The 15827-nt window shown below is 43.5% G+C and overlaps 2 protein-coding genes across 2 annotated transcripts in view; one reads left to right on the top strand and one right to left on the bottom strand.

Moving 5' to 3' along the window:
- Positions 1 to 8954, bottom strand: part of METTL4 (methyltransferase 4, N6-adenosine) — a 147410-nt gene extending 138456 nt beyond the window's left edge. Inside the window, exons 1-2 of the mRNA XM_063451507.1 lie at positions 8502 to 8954; positions 2147 to 2209 (exon numbers count right to left, since the gene is read on the bottom strand). Of these exons, the coding sequence (XP_063307577.1) occupies positions 2147 to 2209; positions 8502 to 8792 (354 nt within the window). The 5' untranslated portion in view covers positions 8793 to 8954. The remainder of the gene's footprint in view (positions 1 to 2146; positions 2210 to 8501) is intronic.
- Positions 8955 to 13786: 4832 nt separating this feature from the next.
- The window catches only part of SMCHD1 (structural maintenance of chromosomes flexible hinge domain containing 1), a 181109-nt gene continuing 179068 nt past the window's right edge, over positions 13787 to 15827 (top strand). Inside the window, exon 1 of the mRNA XM_063453045.1 lies at positions 13787 to 13942. Within this exon, the coding sequence (XP_063309115.1) occupies positions 13787 to 13942 (156 nt within the window). The remainder of the gene's footprint in view (positions 13943 to 15827) is intronic.

The raw sequence follows: 15827 nt of genomic DNA on the forward strand, positions 1-15827 counted from the left end.
GCACTGTACCCAGACCACTTCAATGAGCTGAAGTAGTCTGGGTGCCTACAATGTCCCTTTAACCCCTTAAGGACCAAACATCTGGAATAAAAGGGAATCATGACATGTCACACATGTCATGTGTCCTTAAGGGGTTAATGTTGGCCATGATAGAAAGGTGTCAAGACACATAGTACATCTGAGTTTGCTGCACATGGGGCTGCGTAGACCAGTCACAGTGCCCATTACGACCTCTATCCACCACTGAACGCGCCTTCAATGGTGATTTTAGCATCAAAACTGCACCTTGGAGCAATAAAAGAAGATGGCCTGTCTCATGAATCACATTTTCTTCTAGATCAGGTGGATAGTCAGATGTGTGACTGTCATTTACCTGTTGAAAAGATGGCAACAGGATGCACTATGAGAAGAAGGCAGGCCAGCAGATGAAATGTTTTGATCTGGGCAAAATTCTGCTGGGAAACCTTTGGTCTTGGCATTCATGTGAATGTACTTTGACTTCCAACTAGAGATTGTTGCAGACCACGTACACCCCTTCATTGAAATGTTTTTTTCCTGATGGCAGTGGCCTATTTCAGCAGAATAATGCATGCTGCCACACTACAAAAATTGGAACGGTTTGAGGAACATGACAAGGAGTTCAAGGTGTTGCCTTGATCTCCAAATTCCACAGATCACAATCCAATTTAGCATCGGTGGGATGTGCTGGAACAACAAATATGATCCATGCTGACACCAGCTCGCAACTTGCAGGACTTGCTGATAATATCGTGGTGCCAGATGCCACAACACATGTTCAGAGCTCTTGATGAGTTTATGATTCTTCATCTAACTCCCTACTGCTCCTCTGTTGCCAAGATGTAACATATCTGTCATCCCTCTTGATACTAGGTACTAGATACCTATCATTTACCAACCAGTGTCTCTAACCTCTGCACCGCTTGTTCCAAAATTAAAGCCCAGCATTTTCCTCTTTGGATTGACTCGGCCTGCTCAACAACCTTTTTCTCATCTCCACCCTCAATTGCTACTAAAGTTAAAGATATAGATACCACCTCATGGATTATTCTACTGCTTAGCACACTAACTGACACATTTGTTGGTTATTAACTGGTGCTACTTAACGGACATTCCTCCTGCCTATCTATAATTAACAGACTGACCTCAGTAGGCATCGCCACACAGGAGAGCAATTTTAACAATTCTTCTGTTTCCCAACCAGTTGCAGAGTTTGTGCTCTAATTCACCTGGCAATTATTGTAGAGGTTGAAGATTTGGTGCTACCCCAGCCAATGTGTGGTGGTTCTACCCAGTAATGAAGAAATTTTGTATGTATTCTCTCTCTTATTAATAAGTCCTTTATTCCTTCTTTAATTTTTAGTCAGTAAATTTAAATTTTCCCAACTAAAACATTTATTAACAGTCACTAACCAATTAATCCCTACCTTCGGGGAAAAACTCACATACCCCAACTATGAGGGATGGGATTAGGAAGTGGGCATCTATTAGAGTATTGGAGGAGATGAATTTCTCACGATTGGCAAAATACCAAACTTGCCTAGATACCTTACAGTTACTTAACTTAGCAATAAGTTTATGCAGTTGGATGCCAATGGATGGGGCAGGGGATAGGATATTAGTTCCACCTCTCTTTACTATTATAATTAGCTGCTCCTCCATGAATAGTATAATAGCTCCATCTAATGATAAGCATGACCCACCCCCAATTATTTTCTCAGTTAGCCATCACTCTATAACTCTCACAGGCCCTATCCCCATGGTTTTAAATGTTTAGGCAATATGCCTCCATATTATTGACCCCATTAGGCTTTTTATTTCTTTAATTCACTTTTTTAAACTATTTAATGTTGTACTGCCATACTTGTCTTTAACTACCGTATTTGCCCGCTGACTGCAAGTGACGGCAAATAGCTAGGATTGCTTTTTTGTATCCATTTATTTTAATTTAAATCCTCCAGACCCTAAATTGCAGCATTCATTCCCAATTTCAGCCATCTGGAACAATGTCAGAATTTTGCAGTCCAAATTTGGACTGTAGTGAATTGCCCCAGAAATAGCCATGGTCACGAAAGGGTAATTTCTACCAACTATGTATTGGCAAACAGACAGATAAAACGACACACACCTTCTTGTGATACAACATTGCGTCCACTTCTCCTGAATTTAAAGATCTTGACCGAGTCCGCTTCTGAAAATTAAAATTACAGCAAAAGCATCAGATGAGAACATGTTGACCTTTTTCAAAGAGAAGAAAGTTTGTGTTTAAATTTCTACAATTACTGTTTTGTTTTTTATGCACATGGAAAGATATTCATACATTTGCTAAACTCCCATGAGCCACACATGCTTTGGTCTGCAATGTGAGCAGAAGTTAGATAATTTTCTCTGCATGCCGACAAGCTAACAGTGTACATTAGAAAACAAAATAAAACTCCTTTACAGCAGGCAGGGGTGTAATTAAATACAAAACTGTTCCATATCTAGGTAAACAAAATTCAATATGCTCTTTGTTACTTGCAATCTTTCCAGTATACACATGAATGCATACGGTACACCAGGGCCACATAAATAAACAATGAAGGGAAAGTTTGATACCCTTCAAACTCCCCAGAGTCTCTGATCACCAAAAACATTTTGCAACATTGCAAATTATAAATACAGTATATCATAACTGCAGACATTTGTAGAAATGATAGTAGCAAAAGGATGGTACCAAGAATTTTCAGTCGGGCATCCAGAATTCTCATTTCAGTGTTGCCCATAATTTTTTTCGTGCGACATGTGCATGTCCAAGTAGGAAGGATCTTTGCTCCGGATTGATAAGTCGAGAACATGTGCAGTCAATGGCTCTGCCGATCATTGTGTACACAGCGCAATGTGAAGCATCTGTGTGTAGACTGACACATATGTACAAATGTCTTAATGGGTTAGTCTTTGCATGCAGATATAAGTGGGGAAATTGTGCACGCTTGTGTATAAAGCCGACACTACTGTACATAGAATTAGGCACTTGCATGAGATGCAAGCTTTAGACGGGGTGGCTTGCTGGTCTGCGGACCAGATGGGAGGCAAAAATCCTTTCTGACCGGAACGGCATCCCTTTTACTAGCTAGATATTTGGGTTTGGTCACATGTATGTGTGGGAGTCAATATATATATATACACATACATACACATATATATATTATAAACGGATACAGTGGTGTGTGTGTGTGTGTGTGTGTGTGTGTGTGTGTGTGTGTGTGTGTGTGTGTGTGTGTATATAATGCAGCCACCAGGACAAAAAATTACTCCTGCTGGGCAACCAAGGATCGTAGCGACTCCCTTTAGAAAGGTAAGTGGGGGCAAAGCAGAACACAACCTCCCACATCACATACAACCAAGACTCAACCCCTCCAGGGCATCTCAAGTACAAAGTCCTAGAGAATATGCCCTATGGATTGCCACAAGCTCAGAGGCAAGCTTGACAAACTAACGTAACATAGAATGGTGATTAAAGGACCACTACATGCACCCAGACTAATTAAATTTAGCCATTCTTTGTTATAACTTTTGTATTTTGTGTGTGTAAAGTGTTTAGCCATTGCACTTCATTAAAAGGACCTCTATAAGCAACCAGACCACTTCAGCTTAATGAAGTGGTCTGGGTGCCAGGTCCATGTAGGATTAACCCTGCCTGCTGTAAACATAGCAGTTTCAGAGAAACTGCTATGTTTACAAATGGGTTAATTCAGCCTCTAGTGGCTGTCTCATTGACAGCCGCTAGAGGCGCTCCCACACTTCTCGCTGTGATTTTCACAGTGAGAAGACGCCAGCGTCCATAGGAAAGCATTCAGAATGCTTTCCTATGAGACTGGCTGAATGCGCGCGCGGCTCTTGCCGCGCATGCGCATTTAAGCCAGGGACGTCAGAAGAGGGAGGACAGACCCAGGGCTGAGGGAGCCCGGCACTGGAAAAAAGGTAAGGGATTAACCCCTTCCTCCCCCTTCAGCACAGCGGGAGTGGGACCCTGAGGGTGAGGGCACCCTCAGGTCACTATAGTGCCAGGAAAATGTGTATGTTTTCCTGGCACTATAGTGGTCCTTTAAGCTTAGAGTAGGGAAAGTGGCAGACAGAGTATATTTGATTTTTTGTTTTGATAAAGCCAGCCATAAAGAACTTAATCTTAACATAAAATGAATGAAATGTGGTGTATTTAAAACTTCTTTTTTAATATACTAATGGTTTAAAAAAAAAAATTAACAGTTTAAACATAAAGACAGAATCACCCGTGATTTTTCCACATAAAGAAGAAAAAGGAAAAAAAAAAATCGAAAAGATAGCGAGCTATTAGAAATTATTTTTGAATTCCAAACAGAACAGTATATAAATAGTGATGTCCCGAACAGTTCGCCGGGAACTGTTCACCAGCGAACATAGCGTGTTCGCGGCGAACGATCATATGCGATGTTAGGTCCGCCCCCTATTTGTCATCATTGAGTAAACTTTGACCCTGTACCTCACAGTCAGCAGACACATTCCAGCCAATCAGCAGCAGACCCTCCCTCTCAGACCCTCCCACCTCCATGACGAATAGGGGGCGGACCGAACATCACATATGTTCGTCCGCCGCGTTCGCCACGAACACGCTATGTTCGCCGGCGAACAGTTCCCGGTGAACTGTTCGGGAAATCTCTATATATAAATAATTTAAATCTTGCACATCATTTAATGAAGGAAGTTGCAGTTCATATGCTGTTCACTAGGGGTCGGTCACTGTTCCCTCTAAGTTTATTGAAACCAGAAAATATCACTATCTAATAGGGTATTATAAAACCACATATACAATTTAGTAGGGGTCACTAGTCCATTTGGATAAGACTGGTCAATACCAGTAATAGCAAATCTCCCTTCCTAGTGGTCACAGGTTGGAGAGTTAATATTACTGGTATTGACCAGGGAATAAAAATAAAATAAAGAAAATTATAAAAAGAAAAGATGACGATTTGAAGTCCTTGCATAGCTCTGCTTAATGTTATAATTTTTAAACAATGTCTTTATAAAACAGCATGCAGTCAATATTTCATCCCTGTTACTTTGATTTTTGGTAATGGGGTCAGAAACATCTAAAATGCTGATTGTATAACATAATAATAATAATTATATATTGCTTGTGTTAACTGCTGTTGTCTTTAAAAGTAATGTGCCAACAATCACACACTGATGCAAAAAACTCTCACTGACACGCACAGACATGCACTGCAAAACAAACATAAGCACTATTACACACAACACACACTAGAGCAGGGAAAAGCCAGTTCACGGAATAAGGGACTGGTCCCAGGGCCTCTTTTTTGCGGGACAAGAGCCCAAAGCATGGGACTACACTGGCGAAATCAGGACAGTTGGCAAGTATGCCATAACCGCTACAGCACACTTTAGTGGTTGTCTGTTTCTATGGGTAGTGGATGCATGGAATAACCTACCAGCTAAAGTGGAAGAGGTTAACACAGTGAAGGACTTTAAGCATGCATGGGATTTGGATAAGGCAATCCTAGCTATAAGATAAGGCCAGGGACTAATGCAAGTATTTAGAAAACTGGGCAGACTAGATGGGCTGTCACATTAATACACCCTGTTCCAAATTATTATGCAAATTATATTTTTCACATAATAATTGATGTAAATAACAGTCAGCATAATTCTCATGTTATCAACTATTAAGAGTACAATTCAAAGTTTTATTGAACAAACCTCCTAATGATAACAGTATTTTTTTTTAAACATGAACTTACAATGCACTGTTCCAAATTATTACACACAGTAAGTTCCAAAACACTTTATAGGTTGTAAAGAACTGAAAATTGTCATTTGTTGTGTTTGCAGCATATTTACTGAAATCAAAAGCTATTTCAGTCAAACTTATAACAACATTTTAACTTTTAAAAAATGTTAACAGGTCACGTTACATTTTAACATAGGACCCCTTATTTGATAGCAGCTTCACAAGTCTTGCATCCATTGAACTTGTGAGTTTTTGGACAGTTTCTGCTTGAATTTGTTTGCAAGATGTCAGAATAGCCTCCCAGAGCTGCTGTTTGGATGTAAACTGCCACCCACCCTCATAGATCTTTTGCTTGAGGATGCTCCAAAGGTTCTCAATAGGATTGAGGTCAGAGGAGGATGGAGGCCACACCATGACTTTGTTGCCTTCTATCCCCACAGCAGCCATTGATGCAGAGGTATTCTTTGCAGCATGAGATGGTGCATTGTCACGCATGAAGATGATTTTATTACGGAAAGCATAGTTCTTCCTTCTGTACCAGGGAAGAAAGTGGTCAGTCAGAAACTCCACATACTTTGCAGAGGTCATCTTTACACCTTTGGGGACCCTAACGGGGCCGACCAGCTCTCTTCCCATGATTCCAGCCCGAAACATGACTCCACCACTGCCTTGCTGACGTCGCAGCCTTGTTGGAACAGGGTGGCCGTCCACCAACCATCCACTACTCCATCCATCTGGACGATCCAGGGTTGCACGGCACTCATCAGTGAACAGGACTGTTTGAAAATGAGTCTTCATGTATTTTTCTGCCCAATGCAGCCGTTTCGGCTTGTGAGCATTGGTTAGAGGTGGCCGAATAGAAGGTTTATGTACAGCTGCAAGACTCTGGAGGACTATACACCTTGATGTCCGTGGGACTCCAGAGGCACCAGCAGCTTCAAATATCTGTTTGCTGCTATGTAATGGTATTTTAGCAACTGCTCTCTTGATCCGATGCATGGATCTGGCAGAAATCTTCCTCAATGTGCCTTTATCTGCACAAACCCGTCTGTGCTCTGAATCAGCCACAAATCTTTTAATAGTGCGATGATCACGCTTAAGATTTCATGAAATATCTAATGTTTTCATACCTCGTTCAAGGCATTGACCTATTTCACTCTTTTCTGGAGCCAAGAGGTCTATTTTCTTCCCCATATTGCAAGATAATGGTGCTCTGCTTAATAATGTGGAACACCCTCCCTTAGTAGTTTTTCCTTAAATTCAGCTCACCTAGCAATCTAATTATCACAGGTGTCCGAGATTGTTTTCAGTGATCAAAAGAACCCTGAGACACAATGCCATCCATGAGTAAACTGAAAAACAAAATATTTAATCTTTTTGACACTCAAATAGAATTTGCATTGAAGGGTGGGGGTAGTACACCAGCACACCACAACAGCATCTCACACATCCTTCACGCACTGCCACACACCTAACAAAGCATAATCATCAGTCAAAACATAAACAAAAGTGCAGGTAGTGTTAAAATAAAAAATAAATTATTAGTTAAAACATACACAAAAAGGAAGGAAAATCCCTCCAATGAAAAAGATATCTGTGCATTCAGGATTTAGAAAGAAAGGGGGGGAAAGGCGCCTAAATCGATACTTTAAGTAGCACTAACAAAAAAGCATTAGCAGCTTAATATGTAACAAGTTAAACAAACAACTGCAGTTAAAAATCATAACAAAAACCATTGTATCAAGTGGGGAAATGATATGCAAGCAGCATAAATCAGCAGATCTTAGAGTCCATATACTGGATCCACGCCAGACAAAGTTGTTGGAACCCTAGGTCAGTAGAGCGGCTGTAGCCAAGTAAGTTCCCTGCTAATATCACTGATAGATAAGATGCATATAAAGTAGGAAGCAGTGGAAGTGGAGCTCAGTGGATTAGCCTGGTAAGTACCATTGTAAAATGGATTTGACTCCTTGCAAACAGCATGGCACCAGGGCACTACAGCACATGATTATAGTACGTGGAGTGGGCGAAAATAACTTTTAAAATAAACACACCGTAAAGATAAGTTTGACATTTTATTTAATTTCCTCAGTAGAACTTATTAAAGGAATACTATAGTGCCAAGAATACAAAGCTGTATTTCTGGCACTATCGCTCCCCCTGACCACCCCACCCCTCCTCGGTAAATAAACAGTTTAAAACCCTTTATTCAGTTACCTTATTTCAGCACTTATGTCCCTCGGCAAGGTTGACGCTCTGCCCCCCAGCCCCCCACGCCATGTGTGTATTTTCCCCCACAGGAAAGCATTCAACGATTCAATGATTTTCTATGGGGGGAAAAATCTGACGCTGAATGTCCTCATGCAGAGCTTGAGAACGTCCAGAGTCAGATACCGGACTAAAGGCCCATTACGATGCAGGTGTCCCTTTAAGCAGAAGTTTCAGGAAACTTTCCAAAAAATAGTGCAGAGCCATTGATAATCTGAGCATGTTAAATTTCAAACGAAATTATAACATTTCTACAAAACAAAATATTAAATATTATACAGTTATATAATCACTGTTACTTGTTTACAAGACAACTGTTAGAAACTGGCACTTGTCACCTACATGATATTTATATAATTTGTGTGATGCATCTATATAAAATGGCAAGTAGCCATGTATGTACCTCTACTACCAAAGGAGTCAGTGGGAAAATGAAATGAATGGGTACCTTTCTGATAACCTTCCGGTTGGTAGTGCTATTGACACTCGGGGGGTCATTCTTCACTGGATCATTTAAGGTATCAGATGTGAGAGTTGTTGATGTTTTTATATGAGGTTTAAGAATCAGGAACAAGTCCTCTCTGAATCTGTAAGTGACCCCAGTCCTCTCATGGTCACTCATATAATGGGAGGGAGAAGTGGTGGTTGTGCATAGCCCTCCTCCACGTTGGTACCACTTATCCAGGAGATGGAGTTCATCCAATAACCAGCCCGCAGAGCTGCTACAGACCACAGACATTACGGGCACAATGTAAAGAGATGGGATTAAAAGGAAGCTGTGAGAGACTAAACTAAGCAATCATCAGAAATCCACTGTACGTAAAATGAGCCCTCGGAGAGTAACATGAATTTAGACAGGTGTAGTGCATGCTTTCATGTCAACATCAAATAATGCAGCCCGCTTTCCTACTGTGTTCAAACATGCTCTTTCCTGTCCGGCTACTATGTATTTCCCCCTTCAATCGCTTCGTTCTTTCTATAGAACGAAACAACATAAAGCAAGGTTCGCCACCTGCTGGTTAACTCCAGTCGTTACACTGACTGCAGTAATGGGTTGTTCTAATGCTGGTGGAAAAAAAAAATACTTCCTTAGTTCATTTGTTTTAAAAGATATATATATATATTATTTAGAAATTCTTTTGGCAATGGATTGTTTTTCTGTTTTCCATAGTGAATGATTTTTTCTTCCTTAACATTTCTTCTGCATCTGGTGTGGCTCAAGTTTGTGACTGTGTGCAGTTCTAAATCGGTCTTAAAGGGATATATCATAATAGAGTTTACTCCAATTGTAATACATTATATATAGTAGATTAACATAACATAACATAAAATATATATATATATATATATATATATATATATATATATATATATATATAATAAAATATTCCATGTAGCTGATTTTAAGACATTAATAATTACGGCTGCCCACTGAGGACTTCATAGTAACATAGATTGTCACGGCAGATAAGAACCATTCTGCCTATCTAGTCTACTCAATTTTTTAAATACAGTACTTTCATTAGTCCCTGGACTTATTTTATATCTTAAACTCTTCACTCTGTTATTCGTTACCACTTCAGCTGGAAGGCTGTTCCATGCATCCACTACCCTCTCAGTAAAGTAATACTTTACTGTACAATGGCATGAGCACTTCCCTTTATCTACTGCTAATACTTCTTCCTATACAATCAAGCATTTTGCTAGCATTTCCTGCTGTCCTATTATATTTTCTGCCTATCTGAAATAATTACGCCTAAATCCCTTTCCTCGGATGTTTAGATTAGTCAATCCAGAATGCATGTATGTTCTCTAGGATGCTCAAGTTATCTTTGTTGAGGTCTCCAATCTACAATTATTCATCTGGGAATAAGCCAAATGGCATAGAACAATTGTGATACTTTTGATTTGTCTTTCTTCATGCTAAAAATGTCTTGCAACTCTAACTGAAGCTTACTGCTTGTGACATGTAAATACAGATATGATTAACTGCCATATAAGAAATTACCACTAGATGCCACTATTGTCAAATACATTAACTAGACAAGAAGATGCTTCCCCCCTTCATGCACTCTTAAAGGGACTCTCCAGTGCCAGGAAAGCGAACCCTTTTTAATGGCACTAGAGAATCCTACAGTACCCCCTCCCTCCCATCCCATGTTGCTGAAGGGGTTAAAACCACTTCAGGCACTTACCTGAACCCAGCGCCAATGTCCCTCGGTGCTGGGTCAGGATTCGCCCACGCTCTTCCCCCGCTGACATCTACTAGCGGGGGAGACCTAATGTGCATGCGCGGCAATTAGACCTCCCCATAGGAAAGCAGAGCATGAGGACGTCCAGCATCGTTTAAGCGACCAAAAAGTCGTTTAACAACCTGGAAGTCCATCTAGTGGCTGCCTGGTAGGATTTAAAGGGACACTCCAGGCACCCAGACCACTTCTGCCCATTACAGCGGTCTGGGTGCTAACTCTCTTCACCCTTTTTATAAACTGCAATAATTACCTTGCAGGGTTAAGTCCTCCTCTAGTGGCTGTCTATCAGACAGCCACCAGAGGGACTTCTGAGTTCTTAGTTCTTGTCCATATAGTGTGCAGGGGCGTATTAGCCGCGAGGCAAACAAGGCATTTGCCTTGGGCGGCATTTTCCAGGGGGAAATGCCTTGTTAGCCTTGCGGCTAACAGACAAGGCAGGCTGCTGGGCATTCGGGCGGCACTGGCGGGAGGGCGGCTGGCGAGGGAGCACTTCCTCTGAGCTGTCTGCTCAGCTCCCTCGCGCGCCACAGAGTGAGGCTGGGAGCCGGAATATTACGTCATATTCCGGCTCCCAGCCTCACTCTGCGGCGCGCGAGGGAGCTGAGCACACAGCTCAGAGGAAGTGCTCCCTCGCCAGCCGCCCGACCAGCAGACAGCCCAGCAGCCCGACCGGCAGCCCCACTAGACCCCAGGGAGATAGAGAACCCCCCAGCATTCCCAAAGGTAAGGAGGCTGGGGGGGGGTAAATTAAAAAATATATATATATATGTTAATGTAAGTGTGTATGTCTGTCTGTTAGTGTGTGTCAGCCTGTTAGTGTGTGAGTGTGTGTATGTATGTCAGTGAGTGTGTCTGTGAGTGTGTGTTAGTGTGTGAGTGTGTGTATGTATGTCAGTGAGTGTGAGTGTGTCTGTTAGTGTGTATATGTCTGTTAGTGAGTGTGTGTGTCTGTTAGTGTGTGTATTTGTCTGTTAGTGAGTGTGTGTGTGTGTCTGTTAGCTAATGTATGCATATCTGTCAATTAATGTGTGTGTGTATTTAGAAGGCGGGGCGGGGGGAAGGGGTGGGGGGCGCCTGAGTTTTGTCCTGCCTAGGGCAGCACAAAACCAGGATACACCACTGATAGTGTGGGTATGTGATAGTGGGAAATTGCAAAATTTAGTAAAAAAAAAAAAAGTTATAAAATTAAAAAGTAAGAAAAAAACCTTATTACCACTATACTTTGTACAAACTAGCAAAAAAGTATCCAATGCTAAGGTTCAAAGTATGCCTTTTTTTTTTTTTATTCTTTATTTTTGTGTCACAATGCACATTTAACACATTTAGAATGCAAACATATGTTGTATAAGCATCAGCTTCGCATGCTTTGCAAAATCACTATTAGGAGAATATTATGCAGTGTGAACTTTTTTTTTTTTTTTAAAGTAAGGTACAGACAGAAAAATAACACGAGTAGCCTCAGTGGTGTCACAGTGGTCGGCTGTCTAGTGGCGGTATGTGTGTGTTCCACTGAGAGGGGGCCATCCCCGTTGCTGCAGTCGCCTAGTAAGGTGGGGATGGAGGAGAGGGGGGGGGGGGGGGGGACCGTTGCTCCTTTGCTAGCCTGTTCTCACAGGTTGGGCCCTACGTGTTCCATCTATGTGTAGTGTCCGGTGAGGTTGGGTGAGTGACTAGTCGCAGCTTGGGAGCCGTGTGCATAGTGCGAGTGCTAGGGTGTAGGTCGGGTTTTTGTGTGATGTGTTAACTACCAGGTATGCCAATAGAGTGTAGTGGTGGAAAGTCATTCCCTAGGCGGGGGTATGTCCCTCAAGGTGGTACAGCGGGTCCCTGCGCTTTCCGTGCTTGTCTGGGTGCAAGCTCTGGTACGTCGGCTGGATTCAGTTGCGACAGGTCCAGACCTCTCTGGTGTGGCGGTGTCAGGCAAAGTATGCCTTTTTAAATAGCCTAGGGTGTCTTCTTTGAGAATGGTATGTCTTTGTGGAGTAGTTTGAATAAGCAACCTGTTAAAATTCTCCAAATTGGGGCATGGACTCAGCATCAAAATTCAAAGTATAAAAAAAAAAAAACACTAAAATGGCTGTGTCTCAAATGTGCCCCTTCAACGTCAACATATACCTGGCAAAGGTACATAGCACAAATAAACAAACAGCACACGTCAAACATCAGTGCCTGACCACACAAATACTCTACTTGATGATTGGGCAACAATTCCCACAGAAACACTCCAAAATCTTATGGAGAGCCTTCCTAGAAGAGTGGTAGCTGTTATAGCTGCAAAGGGGGAGACCAACTATATATTAATGTATATGTGTTTATAATACAATGTCATAAAAAAATTCCCTGTTGGGTTAATGGTCAGGAGTCCCAATACTTTTGCCCATATAATGTATATATGCCGGCAGAACGGAGGCACATTGAGGAAACTGGACCTGTGTCAGCAGGATTGGTAAATCTGGCCCTGAGGGCATACCACTGATTACTTGAATGGTATCCAAACTTCACATCCTATGAAACACATAGAAGTGTGTATGTTGTAACAAAGTATTTTTCGAGACAGCTAACTGGCTTGCTGCCTAAAAATTACCAGCTGACTCCATAGAAGGATGCTGACTACATATTAAGACAACCGATTATGATTTGCAAACCAAGAGAAATAGCCACATTATGTGGATAAACGTATATATGATCCAGGGAGAAGTCCACTAACCAGCTAAAAAGTGTTATTAAATACTGAAAATGTTAGCTTGTAAAAGTGGATGGCGTGAGCGCACAGCAGGCTGAAACCTCTTCCTCTTTTCCAATTTTTTCTTTTTAATCCCCTTCTACATAGAAGACATTCCATCAAAATGGAAATGGAGGTGCATGCAAAATTCAGAGATTGCATGGACATCATACAATGCATGCAAAGGAAACAAGTTGCATGTTATTTATTTATAAAGCTAAATAGAATTTAGCAGAAAAAAACAAACAAACCTCAAAACGCATGTACAGTGCCTGGTCCGTGTCATTATAATATAATAACCCTTGTTCTGGGGTACTAAAAAGTGAGCAATGCGAAACGTTGTGGGAGAATTGTTACAAACTTTCCCAGCTGCCTGGTCTGCGGCAGACTGAGGCTAGCTTTGCCATGCATGTGCCGCAGAGTGAGTGAGGCTAGCGTTGCCATGCATGTGCCGCAGAGTGAGAGAGACTGACGCTAGCGTTGCCATGCATGTGCCGCAGAGTGAGTGAGTGAGGTCCGCTGAGGTGACTGATGCAGGCAGACAGCCAGCCAGCCAGCTCCCGGTCCCAGCCCGCCATCCTGTCACCTCAGTGAACCTCCATTTCTGGCGAGGAGGTAGCGGACGTGACGTCACGGGTAGCGTTTGAACGTGTTGCCGCCGGGTTGTTGGCTCCCGGAACCTCGAGAGCCTGAACATCCCCCCCACACCTACCTCCATCACCAACCAACCCGTGAGCACAGACACGGACTACGGCAGACATGGCGGGAAGCGAGAGCCTTGGCAGCGCAAGCAATGGAGAAGCGGCGGGACCGGCAGTCTTCTTGTTTGACAGGCGCTTGGAGCAGTCTGAGGGCGGCGAGCGACGGCTGCACGCTGGAGGGAGCTTCGCTCAATTCAACAATTATATCCGCCAGGTGAGAAGGGGGAGCGGGAGCTGAGACCCTCACAGTATGTGATACTGGTCCCCGAGCCCCCCACAGGATGTGATACTGGTCCCCGAGCCCCCCACAGGATGTGATACTGGTCCCCGAGCCCCCCACAGGATGTGATACTGGTCCCCGAGCCCCCCACAGGATGTGATACTGGTCCCCGAGCCCCCCACAGAATGTGATACTGGTCCCCGAGCCCCCCACAGAATGTGATACTGGTCCCCGAGCCCCCCACAGAATGTGATACTGGTCCCCGAGCCCCCCACAGAATGTGATACTGGTCCCCGAGCCCCCCACAGAATGTGATACTGGTCCCCGAGCCCCCCACAGAATGTGATACTGGTCCCCGAGCCCCCCACAGAATGTGATACTGGTCCCCGAGCCCCCCACAGAATGTGATACTGGTCCCCGAGCCCCCCACAGAATGTGATACTGGTCCCCGAGCCCCCCCACAGAATGTGATACTGGTCCCCGAGCCCCCCCACAGAATGTGATACTGGTCCCCGAGCCCCCCACAGAATGTGATACTGGTCCCCGAGCCCCTCACAGAATGTGATACTGGTCCCCGAGCCCCTCATACAATGTGATACTGGTCCCCGAGCCCCCCACAGAATGTGATACTGGTCCCCGAGGGGGGAGCTGAGCCCCTCATAGAATGTGATACTGGACCCCGAGCCCCTCATAGAATGTGATACTGGACCCCGAGCCCCTCATAGAATGTGATACTGGACCCCGAGCCCCTCATAGAATGTGATACTGGACCCCGAGCCCCTCATAGAATGTGATACTGGACCCCGAGCCCCTCATAGAATGTGATACTGGACCCCGAGCCCCTCATAGAATGTGATACTGGACCCCGAGCCCCTCATAGAATGTGATACTGGACCCCGAGCCCCTCATAGAATGTGATACTGGACCCCGAGCCCCTCATAGAATGTGATACTGGACCCCGAGCCCCTCATAGAATGTGATACTGGACCCCGAGCCCCTCATAGAATGTGATACTGGACCCCGAGCCCCTCATAGAATGTGATACTGGACCCCGAGCCCCTCATAGAATGTGATACTGGACCCCGAGCCCCTCATAGAATGTGATACTGGACCCCGAGCCCCTCATAGAATGTGATACTGGACCCCGAGCCCCTCATACAATGTGATACTGGACCCCGAGCCCCTCATACAATGTGATACTGGACCCCGAGCCCCTCATACAATGTGATACTGGACCCCGAGGGGGGAGCTGAGCCCCTCACACAGCTCTCCGGGTGTTATCTCCTATATGAGGTTATTAATGGTTTTATCTGGATGCCTCAGGCAGTGCCTTGTTTTGTGCCCAGGAGGCCGGACTCACGACGTCATGAAGCATGTGTAAAAGCATGTCGCACATGAGGTTTGAATGTTGCAATCGAAGTGAAACATAAATAAATAAACACAAGCAAATTTTCAATCAAAATGTTTATTTAATAACTTTAGTGATACACCTTGGAGAATGGCTGTGGACCTTTATTACGGATTTCATAATTCCAATTAAACCATATGAATAATAATAAACCATAACTTTTAAAAACCAACATATTAAATAACCACTTTCCAAGGTTCCGCCCCCCTCCAAAGCCAGGAGCCATAAATATCTCTTCAACGAAATCCACCAAATCCACCCGCCTGTGATGACCAGGAGGGCGACTTACATCCCATAATAAGGTCACAACATAAAATAAAAAGGGGGGAGGGAGGGTGGGTGGGAACAGCAGCTTAACTATTTTAATATATAGCCAACCTTCGGATTTGTCTGGCACAAGCTGAGGCAATTAATTTTGGCGCCCTTTAATTTATACCCCTATTTTTCCTCCACTGTTGTCCTCGCGCTGCT

The sequence above is a fragment of the Pelobates fuscus genome, chromosome 4, assembly GCF_036172605.1.
Source record: "Pelobates fuscus isolate aPelFus1 chromosome 4, aPelFus1.pri, whole genome shotgun sequence".
Classification (NCBI taxonomy): Eukaryota; Metazoa; Chordata; class Amphibia; order Anura; family Pelobatidae; genus Pelobates; species Pelobates fuscus.